The 17,000-nt window shown below is 42.7% G+C and overlaps 1 protein-coding gene across 2 annotated transcripts; it reads right to left on the bottom strand.

Moving 5' to 3' along the window:
- Positions 1 to 155: 155 nt before the first annotated feature.
- On the bottom strand, positions 156 to 16,215 carry brpf3b (bromodomain and PHD finger containing, 3b). 2 transcript variants are annotated; one of them, XM_078254435.1, is made up of 13 exons: positions 15,851 to 16,215; positions 13,186 to 14,747; positions 12,825 to 12,987; positions 12,495 to 12,626; positions 10,894 to 11,022; positions 6,854 to 7,166; positions 4,874 to 5,164; positions 3,578 to 4,180; positions 2,251 to 2,332; positions 2,075 to 2,163; positions 1,742 to 1,836; positions 1,294 to 1,448; positions 156 to 1,119 (listed from the first exon to the last, which is right to left on the bottom strand). In XM_078254435.1, the coding sequence occupies exons 2-13, from the start codon at positions 14,721 to 14,723 to the stop codon at positions 936 to 938; spliced, it is 3,774 nt and encodes a 1,257-aa protein (XP_078110561.1). In that variant the 5' UTR covers positions 14,724 to 14,747; positions 15,851 to 16,215; the 3' UTR covers positions 156 to 935. The 2 variants fall into 2 exon arrangements, with proteins under 2 accessions (XP_078110561.1, XP_078110562.1); XM_078254436.1 differs by having other exon boundaries at positions 3,578 to 4,177.
- Between the last annotated feature and the right edge of the window lie 785 nt (positions 16,216 to 17,000).

Genomic DNA, 17,000 nt, shown 5'->3' with positions numbered 1-17,000 from the left:
TCTCAACTTTAACCAATATAACTTTATTTCTATCTTCCATAAATAAAACATTTCTCTTTGTATCAAAAAGAGAATTTAAATACAAAGACCAGTGGCTCATTGTGTTGTATGCTCTGAACACACACACACACACACACACACACACACACACACACACACACACACACACACACACACACACACACACACACACACACACACACACACACACACACACACACACACACACACACACCAAAAGACAAGCCAAGTACACTGCAGCAAATCAGGAATTATTTCATCTCTATAATTATACACAGCGTCGCTTTGCCCCTTGTGGGTTGATTGAAATACGCATTTTAAAAACAGCAACATTAAATTAAATTTGGTTTAATAATACACATACATATGTACACAAAGTGTGCCTTTATAATATACAATTGTCTTTGTAAAAGATTAAAATGTAAAAAGCTATTGTATAAAAGATAGCCGTGATCCATTCATACGTCTTCTGTGTTTCATATAAACATGTCAAATCTCTTTACTGACAATTTGATTCCTTGGCAGTAGCATTATACAAAATAGAGGGAAATTCTTTTGAATTGGATCCAGACACACAGCTTTGACACATCCAGGTGGAGTAAGCAGATACCTCGATGCACCCCTGAACAGGGATTTAACGCTTACCGACTGCAGCAACGGGGGACCAAAAGGTAACTTCATTGACATCTGGAGCTCCACATCCACGACGACACAAAGGCAAACACCACTGCTCTGTGTCAGACACTAGTGGTTTGGTAATGGACTACAGTCCAGGACACTGTGCTGAGCAACAACCTCTTCAGACCACAGCGTGAATACAAATTCAACTCGCAGTAGGTCCACCTGCTGCCTTAAGACCACAGAAAAATGCATAGTGGCGGTCTGTGGGTGCACACAGGGCTCACCGTTGCCCTCTACAGGTAGTTGGAGGCCACAAAGCCATGGCTGTGGCTGACTCGGCTCTGGTGCATCATGGCGCGGTCGTACGCCACCTGGACGGACTTGCGGATGCTGGACTTGCGGCCCTCCATTATACGCAGCTTGTCCGCTGTGTCTTCTACACCCAACGGTGTCAGCTTATCACGTGGGAGCCACTGCCTACAGTACCAAAGACACAGATTGATGATTAGCACTTTCAATGCTTTACACCTATTTGCATCATTTGGACCTATATGTGTTCAATGTAAAGATATACATATGATGAAAATAAACAAAATTCTTCTTTTATTTACAAAAAAAAAAGTCATTTGGGCATGTCCGTTTGACCCTCACCATGTTCGCTTGTTGTCAAAGAAGAGCACAAGGTACAGCCTCTCGTTGGTCTCCTCCTGCCTCTGCTCCCCCAGACCGAGGACCTCTTTGGGTGGGACAGGGATGGGCACCCCATTGTGCAGCAGGCCCTCCTCAGGCATCTCTGGGTCGATGATCTGGAACAAACGCACAGTCAATCTCACAGGAAATGTAGGTCTGTTTCTAGCACTGCACTCTCACACAGCTGTTCTACGAGATTGAAATTCTTAATTGGGAATAACCCCTTTATATGAACCCATCTCGTTTTAAATTTTTGTTTCTTCTAGAGTTAGTTATATCACTGTCCAGCTCACTTACTTCAATTTCTCAAAATGTGGTTTGGTGAAAGCTGCCTACAGACTAAGAGCTACACCATTTGTTGACAGCTCATATTAGATGGTGCTTCAGTAATATTAGAACATGGGATTACCAGCGCAGGATAGGAGGGATATCCCCGACACTTGGCCCACACCAGATCTAGAGGCTCCAGCTCCGTCCCATCCTCAGACATTTGGCTGCTGATGCCTGAAAAACAGCAGCAGACGGTGAAATCATTTTATGGATACAAAATTAACAGGACACTCAGGCATACATATTCCCAATGAGGTTAAAGTGTTATATATTTGTAACACAAAATGTCCTATGCTTAGGGCACATTTGTGAGCAGGAGAGAGGGGAAAAGAATGCCATGCAATAATGCACAGCAGAAAAAAAGCTATTTAAATTCAGGTGAACTTGAAAAAAATTAAAATAAAAGACATACCAGTGTAATCCGAGTCTCCGTTGACTATCTCCAGAAAGGGAACTTTGGAAAGAGCTGGTTTCCCGAGGCTTCGCTTCGGTGGTGAGCTGCTGTAGGACAGCACATTGTATCGTCAATGTATTGTCAATCATTACAATAACCAAAGAACTGCTTACAACAGATAGACCATGTCTTACATTTCTTTGTGCAGGACTGGACAAGGGCTGTACTCGGAGTCTGATCCGCCGTCTTTGTGCTTGTTGAAGCCATTGGTCAGCCCTGAAAGCAAATGAGAGGAATCTCAGAACAATCTTAAGGTGCTTACACACCAACCAGACGGCCGACCGTCAGAAAAGGCAGTCGGACTGATCAGTCTGGTCCCCGAGGTCCAAAAAAATGCCTCAAAACACACTGAGGCGACGCCGACTTGAGTGTACGCTCTGCGCGTGCGCGAAACGTAATACGTCTCCATAGCAGCAGGCGGCGCTTCTCTGTATTGTTTCCCAGAAAATGAAAACCGGCAGCTGATAGGACGAACGCGTCACGTGGTTCTTTTTTCTGCCAGACTGTCATGGCGGCTTGTTCAGAATACGATCTCATATTGTATTAAAATAGTTTCTGAAAACATTTTAAGCGAGAAACAGGCCATGCAGTTGCTGAATCTGTCTTCATTTCAGATCGACAAAGGTCAGTTTAAAAGATTTTTGAGATTTTGAGAGGCTCATCCGCTCGCCATTTCCGGGCGAGTCCCGACTGCCCTGTCTCCGACTGAACATGCCGGGTCGGCCAAAATGAAGGCCGACGGCTCCTCGGACGGACGACGGCATGGAACACACCGAACAGGCTCGAGTCACCGACCTCCGCCGCCAGGTGGTCCGACGGCTGATAATCGGCTCCGTGTGTCAGCGCCCTTAGAAAACCAGGGGAAAACTAGATAGAAAAGGACAAATCTAAGCATAGGTATCTTTAGTCTCATCTCAGTCGCAATTAAAACAACACCGCAGTACAGAGCTAGAACGACAATCAGTGCAAAACAGCAATAACCACAGATAATGGGGGATGCAGGGGTGGTGTAAGTGTAGAGGGACTTGGGCAATTGTTTTTGTAGATTTGGTAGCATGTGGATCAGTTTCCTCACCATAAAAGAGAAAGAACAAGAGGATGGTAACCTGATGTGATAAACAGATAATAAAATGGATAAAGATAAGTTGAAGACTGCTCTCATCTCTTGAAGATAAGGGATGACAAGTCTGTTCTGAAAGCAAGAATGTAGCTACATTTAACATTACTTCAAATGTAACAGCTGCAACTGCACTCATAACAAGCCATACATCCCTTCACATGTATTTGCTGTCTGACATGTAAACTGGTAGCTAATAACAAATGTAAAATCAGCACATTTAACAAGCATCCTATGTGATCATATCCTAATGCTTGTCTTCAGTACCAAGAGTAGTCAGGTCTAAAACACTGCCCTGAGTGGAGGATCTTAAACTATGGTCAGTACTAAGTAAAGCTTCTCACCACTTTCCAGTGTATGGTTTGGTGTCTTCTCCAGCTCACTATCTGAGCACATGTCTCGACTGGGGGTCCATTGTTCATTGAGGATGGGGGGTCCGGGGCTTTTCTGTGGGGTCTTGGATGGAGTGGACAAAGGTGTGGTGGATGGGGTACTGGCTGTGGAGTTGGGTGCTGTTAGGGCGTTGCTTGCATTGTTGTCCTGCGGCCCTTTTCCGTTCAGCAAAGGATTGTCTCTCTCTCTGAACAGCTTAGCTCCATTTTTTGCCTTTTTGAACAATACAGAGGTTCGTCGTCCAACTCCCCCAGTGGTGGGCCGTGGGGGGGTGCTGAGCTCTGGTAGGCCGTTGGCCACCGTCTGTCCTTCACTGTGCAAAATGGGAGGTGGCGGCGCCAGCCGCTCCTGTGCTTTAGTGCAATTCATATTCTCTGTGGTGCTGTCTGAGAGATCACCGTCCATCTTTAGGCGTTTGCAGGGCCAGCTGGCGGACTGATGCTCCCCTGTGATTGGTCGCAGGGTGGGAGGCTCCAGAGGTGCGCCCCCAAGTCGTGGAGGAGGAGCCGGCCCTGTAGGTTCCAGTGTCGGGGGCGAAGTGGATTTGAGGTCTTCTGGAAGATAAGAGGAGAAAAATTCAATTCAATTTCACTCAGTGTTTATTTCAAATGAATGTCCATTTAGTATGTAGTGTGATGTGGTGGTGTAGTGTTCATACTGGAAAATGGTGTCACTTAATAATGGTTTACATTTCATTCTAACAGTCTAACCACAATCTAAAGGGAGTTGAGATATTCTGTAGATATGGAGAACCTTATCAAGACGAGTGAATAAATAACTATGCTCTCACAACTGTACACCAGCAACATGGTAACATGGCAGTATTTTATGACTCAACTGACAAATCACAGGTGTTCTGCTGTACTCCTCTACAGTAGCAAGAGACTGTTTGACTGGACTAGCCTGAAGAAGTGGGATGACATGGCATGACTGCATGTGGCCAATGGAGAGTGGTGAGTCCATGAGAGTGATGTATAGAAGAGGTGCAGACATAGAGTGCACTGGGAGAGAGTAGTTGTGAGGCAGCCATGGCTAACGAGACTCTGTTGGCCCCTACTTACTAGACTGTTGACAGTGGGGTGGTTGGGGTTGGTGCGTGGGGGGGACCCTGGCTCAATTACCTGAGGACAATGTTCCGTTAGCTCATGTTCACAACTGGTCTCATTGAAAAAAAAAAAAGAGGCTTTTAAAGGTTCATGCATTGGCAATTTCATACTGTTGAAGGGTCAGTGCTTTTCATCACCCACCTTTGTCCAAAGACAAAAGGCTGGTATCTGGCTTGGCGTCTTTGTCGTCATTTTCCTCGTCATCTTCGTCCTCATCTTCTTCCTTCAAATGTCCATTGTGTAGGCTGTGGCGGGGGTGTTGGCCCTGCCTGTAGCGGATGTTGTTGATCTCGCGACGTAGTAGGCGGATGCGTCGAGTTCGGGCGCCACTGCATCTCATTGTAGTGACAAAGTCCAGCTTTTCTAACAGCTCCTTCAGCTGTTCCTCCACTGTCATATGAAGCCGGTTGTCTGGATCCAGAATGCTGTCAACTGGACACAACAAAAAAAGAGTTAGGCTAAGAGTGAAGCAAGCGTGCTTTTTCCATGAAGGTACAACAAACATGAGTTTAATACTGATATTTTTTAAATGAACAGATTAGCTAACAAGCACGTAGAACAAACGAGCAAGCCAAAATAATAATATAATAGAGTAAATGTAATAAATAATGCATAGACTCTCTTTTGCAGTGGTTTACACAAGTGTGATATGGCTCTAGATGTCTAATAGCAGACAGAAAATGCATTGGAGATGGTACAACTAACATTTTGGATAAAAGTGTATGGACTTTTCTGGGACAAAATCTTTAGTAGATAGTTTTTTTATTTGTGTAAGTTACAGCGTATGTTTTTGTTTCCCCTGATTGCTAAGACTTTGGAGGACAATTTTCAAAAGCCAAAAAGTCTTCCGTCCGTTTAGTTTAATCTTTTTTCTTTATAGTCATAACAATGAATACATTCATGTGACATCCCTGCAGCAAACACATCCTGATAGCCCAGATTGTCCTGAAGAAAATAATGTATATAAATTGATTGTGCATTAGCGGGTTGAGGTTATACAGCCATAACACAAGGAAACCAGGCCATTAAGATTGGAATTAATGGTTTAGGCCCCAGAGGGTTAACTATGAACACATCAGTAAATTGATAGTCAGAAAAACAACTAAACTGAAACAAAAACACAGTTCCAAAACCAATTCTTTGAGACATTTGAAACAGTTTTCAAAAATGATTACAGGAAAAAAAATATATGACCCAGCCCTCTCCTGCCAAGTTGCCAAATCTCATACCTCATTCAAACCTAAGACTTCCCAGAAGAACACGCCAGTCTCCACTATACAGACACACAACAGCCTGACATCTCAACATAAGAGCAATATGCAAAATAGGACATGCAACACTGCTATTTATTGGTGCCTATACCAATTTGCTATCATCATCATTTAAGAAGGAAGCATTGGCGCCGACATTCATGTTACCCGTAGGAACAGACAACTAACTTCCCTTAACACCTCTCATTTAGTATTATTATATAGATTATCTGTCCAAGGTACACAATGGCCATTAATATATTAGACTGTATAGTCTATGATTAATATAGACAAATTGTATACATTTTTGGAGAGGCGGCATTTTGTTCTCAGCACTCTCTAGCACTTAAAATAAAAAGAGTGGAAATAGTAATAAACAGTAAATAAATAATAAAGTAAAACAAAGCCACACTACAGCGCCGCTTACTGTGCTCCATGGCTGCAACACAACAAGCGCCTGGCCGCTAAGCAAACTAAAACTTGCGCATATTACATTTGGAACCCATGATCAGATTTGAAACCAAATCCTCCAAACGATTCCAATAAAGAAACTGGAATCGTAATTTTTTTTAAACGATTCCAAGTAGGAATCGGTTCTCGATGCCCAACCCTACATTTGAGACAAATAATTGAGGACTATTTTTAACTAATTATTGCTCTGTATTACTCATCTAAGGTGTTATTGTGTAATTAATGTTTCTTTGTTAAAACAGACCAAACCTATCATAAAATAAATGTTTCTTAATTGTACTGGATCATAGATCCTGCATTTAGTATTAAATCATATGAAAGGGATACATACAGACCCCTATCTAAAGTACGAAAGATGTGTGTCTTCACATCCCGTGTCAAGAACCACACTGTCACTCACCATCCTCCCAGGTGCAGCTGTAAAAGTCTCGTTTCTGCAGTGAATCTGAGAGGTGCATGCCAGTGTTCAGGTCCAGGCCAGTGTTGGTGGCTTGGCGTTGGGCATGGCGCAGTATGGCTCCTCCTAAGTCTCTAAGACGCAGCGCTACTCGGTGGAAGACTGTGTCCTTGCTGTTGTAGAGGAGGCAGTTGGACACCATCAGGTTGAAGTCAGTCTCCAGGTCGGCCACTGAGCGGTAGGCATGACTCTCCAGCTTAGAGCGCATAGTGGAGAAGTCCATGGGCTGGCTGATGAACTCCAGGTAGTCTGGGACCTGAGAACAAGACATTACTCCAAAAGTTAAATGGGACAGAAAGTGGACACATATTAGCAGTAGTGCTGGGCGGTATACCGGTTATACCGGTATTAATTTCCCGTACGATATGAATTTTTCACCGTAATACTGGTGCATTGCCGCAAGTGAATTGAGAACGGGAGCCCTGTTAACTGCGTACCCTTCTCACTGATGGTAGTAACTTCATAACAACGTTATAACACAACAATAACCCACAACTAACTCTCTTTAACAGGATAAAACACCATAGCACACAACAATTTGTGACTTAAACAGTTTCTAACACTATTTTACATTTACAAATTTACACCGCCGGACGGCATGTTGGGTAACATTATAGCTGATAGCTAGCCAGGTAGCATAACAGTCTGTTAAAGGAGAATTCCGGCCAATTTTTACGTTAATCTTGATCGCTATATCTGTTTGTATATCATGTATCTGTCGCTGTTTATGCTGCCCTCCGGTGAGTGTGTACAGCCAGATAGCCGTTAGCTGCCGTCCGGTGAGTGTATTCAGCCAGCATTCTGTGATAATCATCCCAATAACAATCCACGGAGCGCCCGGTGGTCTGGTGGATGTCCTGCATAGAACAGATCATGCCTTTGCAGCGAAAGGTTTAGATTATTTCCCCCTCAAAATATGTAATTGAGCACTGTAGTGGTTATGACCATATCAGTGACTATGTAACTACATGGAAATGGGATAAACGATGTCTGTGGCTTGCACAGTAATAGCGTTACTGAAGCTTAGTTGTAGCATTGCGCTGTCTCCTGGGAATTCAGTTACAGGGAAAGGTAAACAGTAGTGTGCAAATTGGAGCGTAGTGTGTGAAGAGTGGAGTTGTTTATAAGGGAAGAAGCTTGGAGTAACGTAACTATGGAGAATATATCAGATATACAACACACGGAAGAGCCTTTTGAGTTTGATGGTCGTCCTTATTTACTCGAACCCGAGTATACAGACGAAGAACTAGCCTCACAAGAGTTGGAAAGAACGAGACAGACAGAGGGGAAACAGGCAGATGAACTTGCTGCTCCAAGCGCAAGCTAAAGCTAGCTTTCAGTAACTGGAGGACATAGCCACACCACCGCCGCTCCATGGATTATTATTGGGATGATTATCACAAAAGCCTGGCTGAATACACTCACCGGACGGCAGCTAACGGCTATCTGGCTGTACACACTCACCGGAGGGCAGCTAGCAGCTAACAGCTACCACCGCAGTACTGTTTATTTTAGGGGGGGAATACAAGATGGGACACCACCGCCGCTCCGTGGATTTTTATTGGGATGATTATCACAGAAGCCTGTTTGAATACACTCACTGGAGGGCAGCTAGCAGCTAACGGCTAACGGCTATCAGGGCAAGCTAGCTACCGGCAGGATCGAGACAAGGACCAGGGTAGGTGAATTTAAACAATGTCTGAGTTGAAAACACATCTTGTTGACACGTAAGGGCCCTGTTCATGTGGCACAGACATATTAATTGCATTAATTTTGCATTTGTGTCTGTTAAGAGGCACAAAGGCACTCTAAAAGTTGTCCCGACCACTGCCGTTTTAGCTCAGGGGACGCTTGTAGTACGTAGCTGCAGCTTCTTCGTGTTACCTGCACTGATTCGGGGCGGGGTTTTTTCTATCGAAAGTACTCGCGTAGCTATAGTGATCAAGATTAACGTAAAAATTGGCCGGAATTCTCCTTTAAGCTGGGAGAGGCTCCGGTCGCTACTGCACATTCAAGAACAGAGAATAAAGTTAGAGGATGAAGAAAGACCGGAGATACACCACAACAACGTATGCTCAAGAGAGGAGCCGTCTGTTGTACCAAAGTTTTTTGTTTCTAAAACAATTGGACATAATTTAGCCACTGTTGTTGCCCATCGCTCTAACATTACTTGGTTGCGCTAACGTTAAAGACATGTCACTTCAAGCATGCAGCGGAGCAACATTATGAACGCAATAACAAGCCACCTACGGTCCCGCTACAGACCGTTGAGAAAGACAGGTTCAGAGCAATGATTAAGACACTGGATTTAAGATGCCTTGTCTTGCTGAAATACGTCCGCCAACCTACTAACATTATTCAAACACCGAAAGAGGCTGACAGAGGAGCTACGTTCAGTCGCCCACTTTTCAACCTAACTTACCTGTGGCGAAGGTAGTGTTTATACAACTATCTTACGACTATTTTGTTTTGAAAGGGAAACTGTTAAAATTGTTTGTATGTTTATTCATTCGATATAAGTTTATTTTACCACTTTGCAGTTAGCACAATAAAAGTAGTTTAGATTCTGTAACTGTTTCATGCATTCTCCTTCATATAACGTTACTGTATAATGTTGTGGAGCCAAGCAAACCCTTTAGTAATCAAAGCTTTTAGTAAACATGATGACATTACAATGTTTTTGTGATATTCTATGTACTCCTGACAGTAGAATAAGACATTGTAAACCTATATAAAGGCCCAGTCAAGCAAAAGAAAGAAGATACCGTGAAACCGCCATAATCTTAAAAAATACTGTGTTACAAATTTTTTGTCATACCGCCCAGCACTAATGTTTCATGCCTCACAGTTGGAGCACTTTAAGAGCTTTGCTGGACATTAACCTCTCCCAATTAAATACAAAAGATTAAGAACTATTAGAAAATATGTGGTTCTTCGATAAAAAGTCGAAGTTATAAGCCTGTGTACATAGAAACTTTAGGGGCAGGCTAACTACGCCTCCCAAGGTGCACTTCGGCAAGAAACATACCATCACAGAGATTTAAATTCAGTCACATGCACCTTAAACAGCAGGCAGGACCTAAAAAAATTATGCTGTTGAGAAAACTGATTAATCTGTAGCTTAAATCAGTTCACTTTTAATTTCTGGGTTTTGCAGTTTTGGGGGAATTTAGCAACTACGGAGCCTTGTTTTCTTTACAATTGCAATGATGAAGCGTTTTGATTTGCTGCTACTCTGAATTGCGTCGCGGTAAGGCTTCTTCTCCACAGCAAGAGCGGCCAAAGCTCATGGGTTTTGTAGTATTTAGAGCCCTCTGCCATGCTGAAATAATGGACAAAACCAGATTTCTTTGAAAATCTGTTGAAATAATTTAAACTGGTCATTAGTAGGGTTGGGTACCGACTCTACTTTTTTATTTTTTTTTAGGTACCGACCGAATTACGTCGGTACCCCACACCCACCCCCACACACACACACACGTAAAGCGGTTGCAAGTGTGGTTACACTTTTCAAAACTCAACGCAAATACAAGAATAAAAGATACAGTGCAGTGTAAGAAATGAATAATTATGTGATAGTTTGTAGGGACGGGTTTGGGAGGGGAGAGGGAGGTGTTTTTTTTTTGTGTTGCATGTAAAATGTTTTAAATAAATAAAATGTTCTAAATAAATAGGATAAATAGGTTTGGGATTATTTTTACTACTGAAATTAATTTATTGTTATTACAGAGGGAAAGTACCGAAAAAAGTAAACGGTCCCCAACCCTAGTCATAAGATTATAAACCTATAGGGTCTTTACATTATCTGGGAGAGGCCCGGATTTATCTGTTAAGTAACACTGAGCATGTAATTTTAAGAAATATTTGAAATGAGAATACATAATGGGGAAAAACACAGGGCCCTCCCACTTCACAACTCTATATAACCTGTTTCCATACATCTAGTCTCTGGCAACTTGTGTTGTAACAGTGAAATGTCTGACCTCCTTGATATTGACTGGCTGTGCAAAGATCTGGGCTGTGTCCTTCTCCTGTAGTTGGTCCAGAGTGGAGCGGAGCAGCATCAACATAGGGGTCAACTGCATCTCCAGAGCTTCCTGGTGAACTTTGACCTGCAGTTGTCAGATGATATGCATGTAATGTCACCATACTGTATGTGGAAGTTGCAGCCATAAAGGTTTTACAAACTGCCCAAAGGCTAAAGACAAGAGAAGCAAGCAAATTTCTCTAAGAAGAATGTCTACAAAATATCACATGAAGCCCTTATTTGGTCAGATTTCAACAGCCACAGACCACTGGCAGTCCAGTACATCGTCTGTATAATTGATGGCTTTCTCTTTTAACCTCTTAACAATCCGATGGCCCATCCGACATACTGTCTTTCAAAGGCTGTAGCGGTCTCGGTTTTAAAGCTAGAGTAAAAATATTGGTATCATATAAAACAATCTAAGAAATCTATGACATGCTAGCTTGTCCGGAAGGGGGCTAAAAAATACGCTCCATAGTTAGGCTACATTTTGGTGAGGGAAAAACTGGCATTTGGCCATTTTCAAAGCAACCTTACTCTATAAAATGACCTGTTGTGATCTTGAGGATAACCACAGCCTTATGAAACTTTCCAAACACAAACTACAGACCTAGGGCATTCAGAGGATGCATGGATTTAGGTCAATTGATAATAAGGGGGTTTCTAAGCAGTTTCTTAAAACATAAGTGCGGCATCCAACCGCTGAAAAATGCAATTCTGACAAAAAACTCCAAATGTCAAAATATTTTTGATAATGAATCACAGCATTTTTATGGTGTTGGACGAGGTCTTGGTGTCTAAATTTGGTATTTTGGAGTGACATTTTTTTTAATCAATTCTCAAGTGGTCAAAATGTTAGCGTCAAACCTGTACAACAAATCATATCAAGCCAAAAATTGCTGCAAAAATGTATGAGGCATGATAATGGCCATCATTTACTTCCATCATAATGTTCTAAGCACTTATACACAATATTATTTCATTTTGATTGATGACTAGAACAACTTGATGCAGCGCTGAGTTGCATCTCAAGTTAATCTTCAGGTTCCTAGCCTCAGATGATGTACATCACTTCTACGTAATCAACTGTTGACCTTTTATCTACCCCTGAACATCCGGTCCCCTACCCCTCTTAAAAAAAAAGAAAGGGGGCGGAATGCTAAGAGGTTAAAAAGGTATTTGCTTATTTTTCTCTCTGTCACACAGCTCAACCCATTTATTGCAGCCGCCTGTTTGTTTTGCCACTCAGTTGTGGTTAGGGGATACTATCATGTGAAAACGAGATGGCAACGTCTCTACTACTCTATATGACAGGCAAAGAAAAGTGTGACCATCCAAACGTCTCAGAACTTCAGACTACATTGGTAAACACCATTAAATTTGAAATACCTGTAATTTACATACTTTAGATCTTCAATAGTTCAGCTTCAAAATTCTGTATTCTGTACACTGAACTTCATGCTTTCAAAAGGGTAAAGGATGAATTAACAAGCCTGAAAATAAAATACAGTTAGTTGCCATGCCTGTGAGCATCTGACATTCATCCGTGTATGTTACCTGTTCTCGTTTAAGTTTCTCCCTCTTGCGGATGAGCTCCACCAACAGCCTGGCTTTTTCAAGATCATGCCGCAGCTTTTGCCAATATCTCAGTGCTTCTCTTGCAGCAGAAACCTTCTCATCCACCTCAGGCTACAAAGTGCAACACATTTTTTTTAGCTTCACTGTATAAACACTGTATCAGAGATGTATTTAAAGGCAATCAATGCAGTTTAGAAATTGTTTGTTAGGACAATGGCTAAAAAAAAAAATTGCATACCATCACACATTGTTTGTCATCAGAGTACAAAAATAGTTACAAAGTACTAAGGCTGTAGTACTGGTCCTTACCCTGAGCTCTTCAGTATTCCTTTGGGATTGGAAGTTAGAGTGCAGATGCCGGACCAGCGGCACACCGTTCCTCGACTGACGCTTCAGTAACCAGTAGTTATGCAGCCTCTGCATGAATTGGTTTTTCCTCTGAAAGAGGATTCCTTTACAGATGATATTCAGCCTGAGAGACAGAGATAGATGCAGGTCGGTCTTACTATTAACATGCCTGACGTCAGTTCAGGCATCTCTACTCGAAAACGATTTCTTGTAATTGTACACGTATTTAAACTGGCTAGTAGCAAATCCAAAAATTGGTTAATTTATGTTGAACAACAGATGCACAACATTTTATTGTATTGAAAATAAAATAAAATCAAACCTGCTTGTGGGTATCTGGGGCACAGTCACTTGTGGTGAAGCAGTGTGTTGTGCTGTTGACTCTGTGCTCTTCTTTCCTTTCTTTTTATCCATCTTGGCATCATCTTCAGACTTCCTGCCTTTTTTCGGTGTTTTAGGGCCCTCTGTGTATGCACTCCGTCCTCTACTAGCCCTCCCTCTGCTGCCCACCACTCTTCCTTCACTCTCCTCATCTGAGACGGCCTCCTGTCCTGGTGGCGAATGGGCCTCACAGAATGCTGTCTTCTTAACAGAGAACGTGGTCCCGTTAACATTTGTCTCTCGCACAGGATCAATCTTCATAAACAAGCCAGCACGCTGAGCACATGTGACGTGAAACGCAGTGTAACAGTTGGCCTTGTGGCACTGAATTGATGCACCACGGCCCTTCTGCTTGCACAGGTAGCAGGTCAGTTTCCAGCGAGCTGGGGGGATGTTATTGACGCCTTCCACTGGTTCCAGAAATACTGTGTTGGCAAAGCAGACTTCAGGGATCCAGATGGCACACACCACATGTGCCCAACGGCCGTCACTCGTTTGCTTGAAGGCGCCGCCACGGTTCGGACATAGAACACAGTCAACAGGTTTCTGAGCGGACTGGAGGCAGCAGCGGCACAGCCACTGGCCCTCGGGGATGTAGGGCACACCGTAACACTCCTGGTGAACAGCTAGGTTGCAGGAGTCACAGAAGAGGATGACGTTGCTGTTAAGGCACTCATCGTCCAGGCACACGCAGCAGAAGGCATCGTCGTCAATAGCACCTTGGGAGGGCGTCCGGCTGCGGGCTTCCCGGTACGCCTCCTCCTCCAGCCGGTCAACCAGCAGCTCAAAGGTGTCTGGTGTGACAGCTGAATAACCCTCTGACGTCCGGCCAGCATTGACCATCTCCAGCCAAGCAGTGTCCTCTTCGTCCAAGTCATATTCTGCCTCAGCTTCCTGCTCCTCAGCTGAGCGTTCAATGTAACGGTAATATGCTGTAGGCAGAGGAGGTGCCTCGACCGGCGTAAAGGTTTCTAGCACATGAAACTTAGGTTCAGGGAGGGTCATGTGCTGATGGTGTGATGTGTTAAACTTTTCAGGTGTTTGTAGATGAGAATTGGGGCAGTGGTTCTTGGAAGGTCGTGGCGACTTGACAGGTGGACATTTGGAGTCTTTCCTGCGGCCTCTGAGTGAGACAGGTTTGCGGACTGTTTGGGCACTGCTGGTGGGAGACGATGACTGCTCACTGTTCTCTTTGTTACTGTTACACTCACTAATGTCCTGAGCCATCATCTCATCTTCAGTAATGACCTCCAAGGGCTCCAGAATAGAAATGCGGTGAAGCCTACCATCCAGTTCCACCTCTACCACCTTCTGGGCCTGGGAGTAAGACAGGGTTTCTCTGCTTGGAGATGCTTTAAGGCTGTAAGGGGATGGAGATCGCTGGCGGGCACCCCCACGCCCGCCAACTGTCCCATTGGACTTCTTGACATCAGCTCCACCTCCTGCGGCCACCTGGCCTTTTCGACGTGGCTTCCTCATAGGCCACCAATCACACTTTACCTCCTGTTGGTTTAAAAGGAAATAGGTATGAGAAAACAGTGTTGTCAAATATACAAAAAGGTATTTTGTACAAGAATAAGCATTTGATGGTGCTACAGTAGAATATGAAAATGTTATGCCATTATATCACCCTTTGAGGATAGCCCTCTGTAATGATTCATACATGACATTGCCCTTGCTAATATTTTGTTGTTTGCTTTTGTTATCTTGATTGTCTTATTCTTATCTAGCTCGTTTTAGTCAACAGCTTATTTTCCCCTTTTGATCATTATATATTTACAGGGCTAAGCAAAATCTAAAGCGATAAAACTAAGGCCTAAATACCATGCTTTGAACTTATTGAGACATTGAGCCATTCAAAGCATCTCTGTTGTGTGTTGCATTTAACTGCAAAGTGTTATTAAGCTGGGCTATGTTCATTATCACCTGTAGTGTAAACATTCCTTCACAGACCTCAACTCGCAAGACTCACTCAAACCAAATAGCTAAATGCATAGACCAATGTATTGACAGCTGGCCAACGGTCAAGCTGAGGGTCACTATTTACTGTCAATAGACACACGGCCAGTAAAGAAAAATTATCTGCAGATTATTCTCGACTTTATTTCATAAATTGTTGGCAACTACTATCAAGGCTAGCCACAACACAACGGGCACATCCAATCAGCTTTCAGGAAAGTTTGACTGATCCACCCCAGAGCCAATCAGCTTTAAGAATACCAACAGATCATGTCCTTATTTAGGGAGTAAAATGTCAGCCATATTTACTATTAAAAGCTCTTCTTCGGATTAAATTTTAAAATATAGTTTTGTACTGCTAAAGCAGTGCATTATATTGTAAAATTGATATGAGAAAGGCACAATATTAATAGTATTGCGGTACTCTGACATAAAAATACAGAGTAAAGTAGTTAACGTTACAGATATCAGCTAGCTAACGTGCTCACTTTTAAAGATGGGCAGAACTAACGTTAGCTGCCTTGTTATAGTTTAACGTTGACAATGCGCATTAGCTATAAGTTTAACCGTTGCTAGCCAAAATGAGGTCAAACTTCTGAGCCACTCTATAATAAAGAAACAGCACGTAGCAAACTTAGCCATCTTACCTATTATGGCAGCTGACAGACACAGGTAGCTCGACAGCCGCCGGTCTGAAGCCGCTTCTACAGTAATGGTTGCCTAGCCAGCCGCCTTACTTGCTGTACTCGCGAAGCTAATAGCTAGCTACTGTTAGCCAGCTACAATTTGCTGGCACAGCCGGTATGTTTAGCTCTTTTATACCGCTTACGTTTCTTCACGACACGGCGTTTGGGAGGCAAGGAGTCAATCCCAAATTCTTACTGAAAACACGAGTAGTATATTTGCACTAATAATCTGAGAAAGAGCATATCGTCGACTCAATTTTATGAGAAGGAGAAATACTAGTCTCCTTCGGCTAGCTGTTTGGGATCCTGAGTATGTGCTAAATCGAAATTAGCAAAAGTAAAAACATAGGACTTCCAGATAGATGTTTCAAAATAAAGTCCTTACTGGAAAATGTTTCAATGTTTCACAATTAATACAGCTGAAAAATAATTAAATTTAACATGAGACCGAATTTAATTACACCTAGTTTTTATTTTTCCCCCCCCCAACATATCATTTTCACAGTATTTCAATGCCATGCGGTCTATGACAAAATGTGGTACCATGCATAGTGAAATGTGGCAGAAGTTGGATGAGCAAAATAGACCTTTTTCACGGCAGACATGTTGACATATCATAGTAGGAAAAGCACAGGTATATTCAAAACCATTAATGATGGCTGTATTCCACTTAGGAGAGGCCCTGGTAGTGTGCATGCTGACTCACTGAAATAGCTTACTGGGACACTCGATGGAATTGAGCCATCGTTAAGGTTATCAATTTCAGCTGTGCTTTTCCTACTATGACAAGTCAAAAATGTCTGCTGGGAAAAAGGTCCATTAGATGGCGGTCTAGGTATTTGGTAGCTGCTAAGTGCAGAGATACTTTTTTCCACACGTTTTATTTGACAAATATGTGTGTTATCATTGCCTTAGTCTTGCATTGTCAGACATATCTCTACAGCGCTAATGTTGCCTTAAATGCACTCTTAAGTAATACATTCTTGCTTAAAGTATTTTATTTTGCTTTTAAATAGTATTTCCCCTTAATATTCCCTGGCTGTATAATGTTTGATCTCCTTACATCCAATTATAGGGGATATAATGTTCAGTGTTTTGTTGTCGGATTTGC

This window comes from Sander vitreus, chromosome 7, assembly GCF_031162955.1.
Source record: "Sander vitreus isolate 19-12246 chromosome 7, sanVit1, whole genome shotgun sequence".
In the NCBI taxonomy this organism is placed as follows: domain Eukaryota; kingdom Metazoa; phylum Chordata; class Actinopteri; order Perciformes; family Percidae; genus Sander; species Sander vitreus.
Note: the sequence above shows the minus strand (reverse complement) of the source record. Positions and strands in the feature narration are given on the sequence as shown.

Coding starts and splice junctions, on each gene's coding strand:
- brpf3b (XM_078254435.1), bottom strand. CDS start 14,723: ATGAGGAAGCCACGTCGAAAAGGCCAGGTGGCCGCAGGAGGTGGAGCT. Junction 12,988..13,185: donor CCCCAGATACCCACAAGCAG/GTTTGATTTTAT, acceptor TCTGTCTCTCAG/GCTGAATATCATCTGTAAAG. Junction 7,167..10,893: donor AGCCAGTCAATATCAAGGAG/GTCAGACATTTC, acceptor TCTTGTTCTCAG/GTCCCAGACTACCTGGAGTT.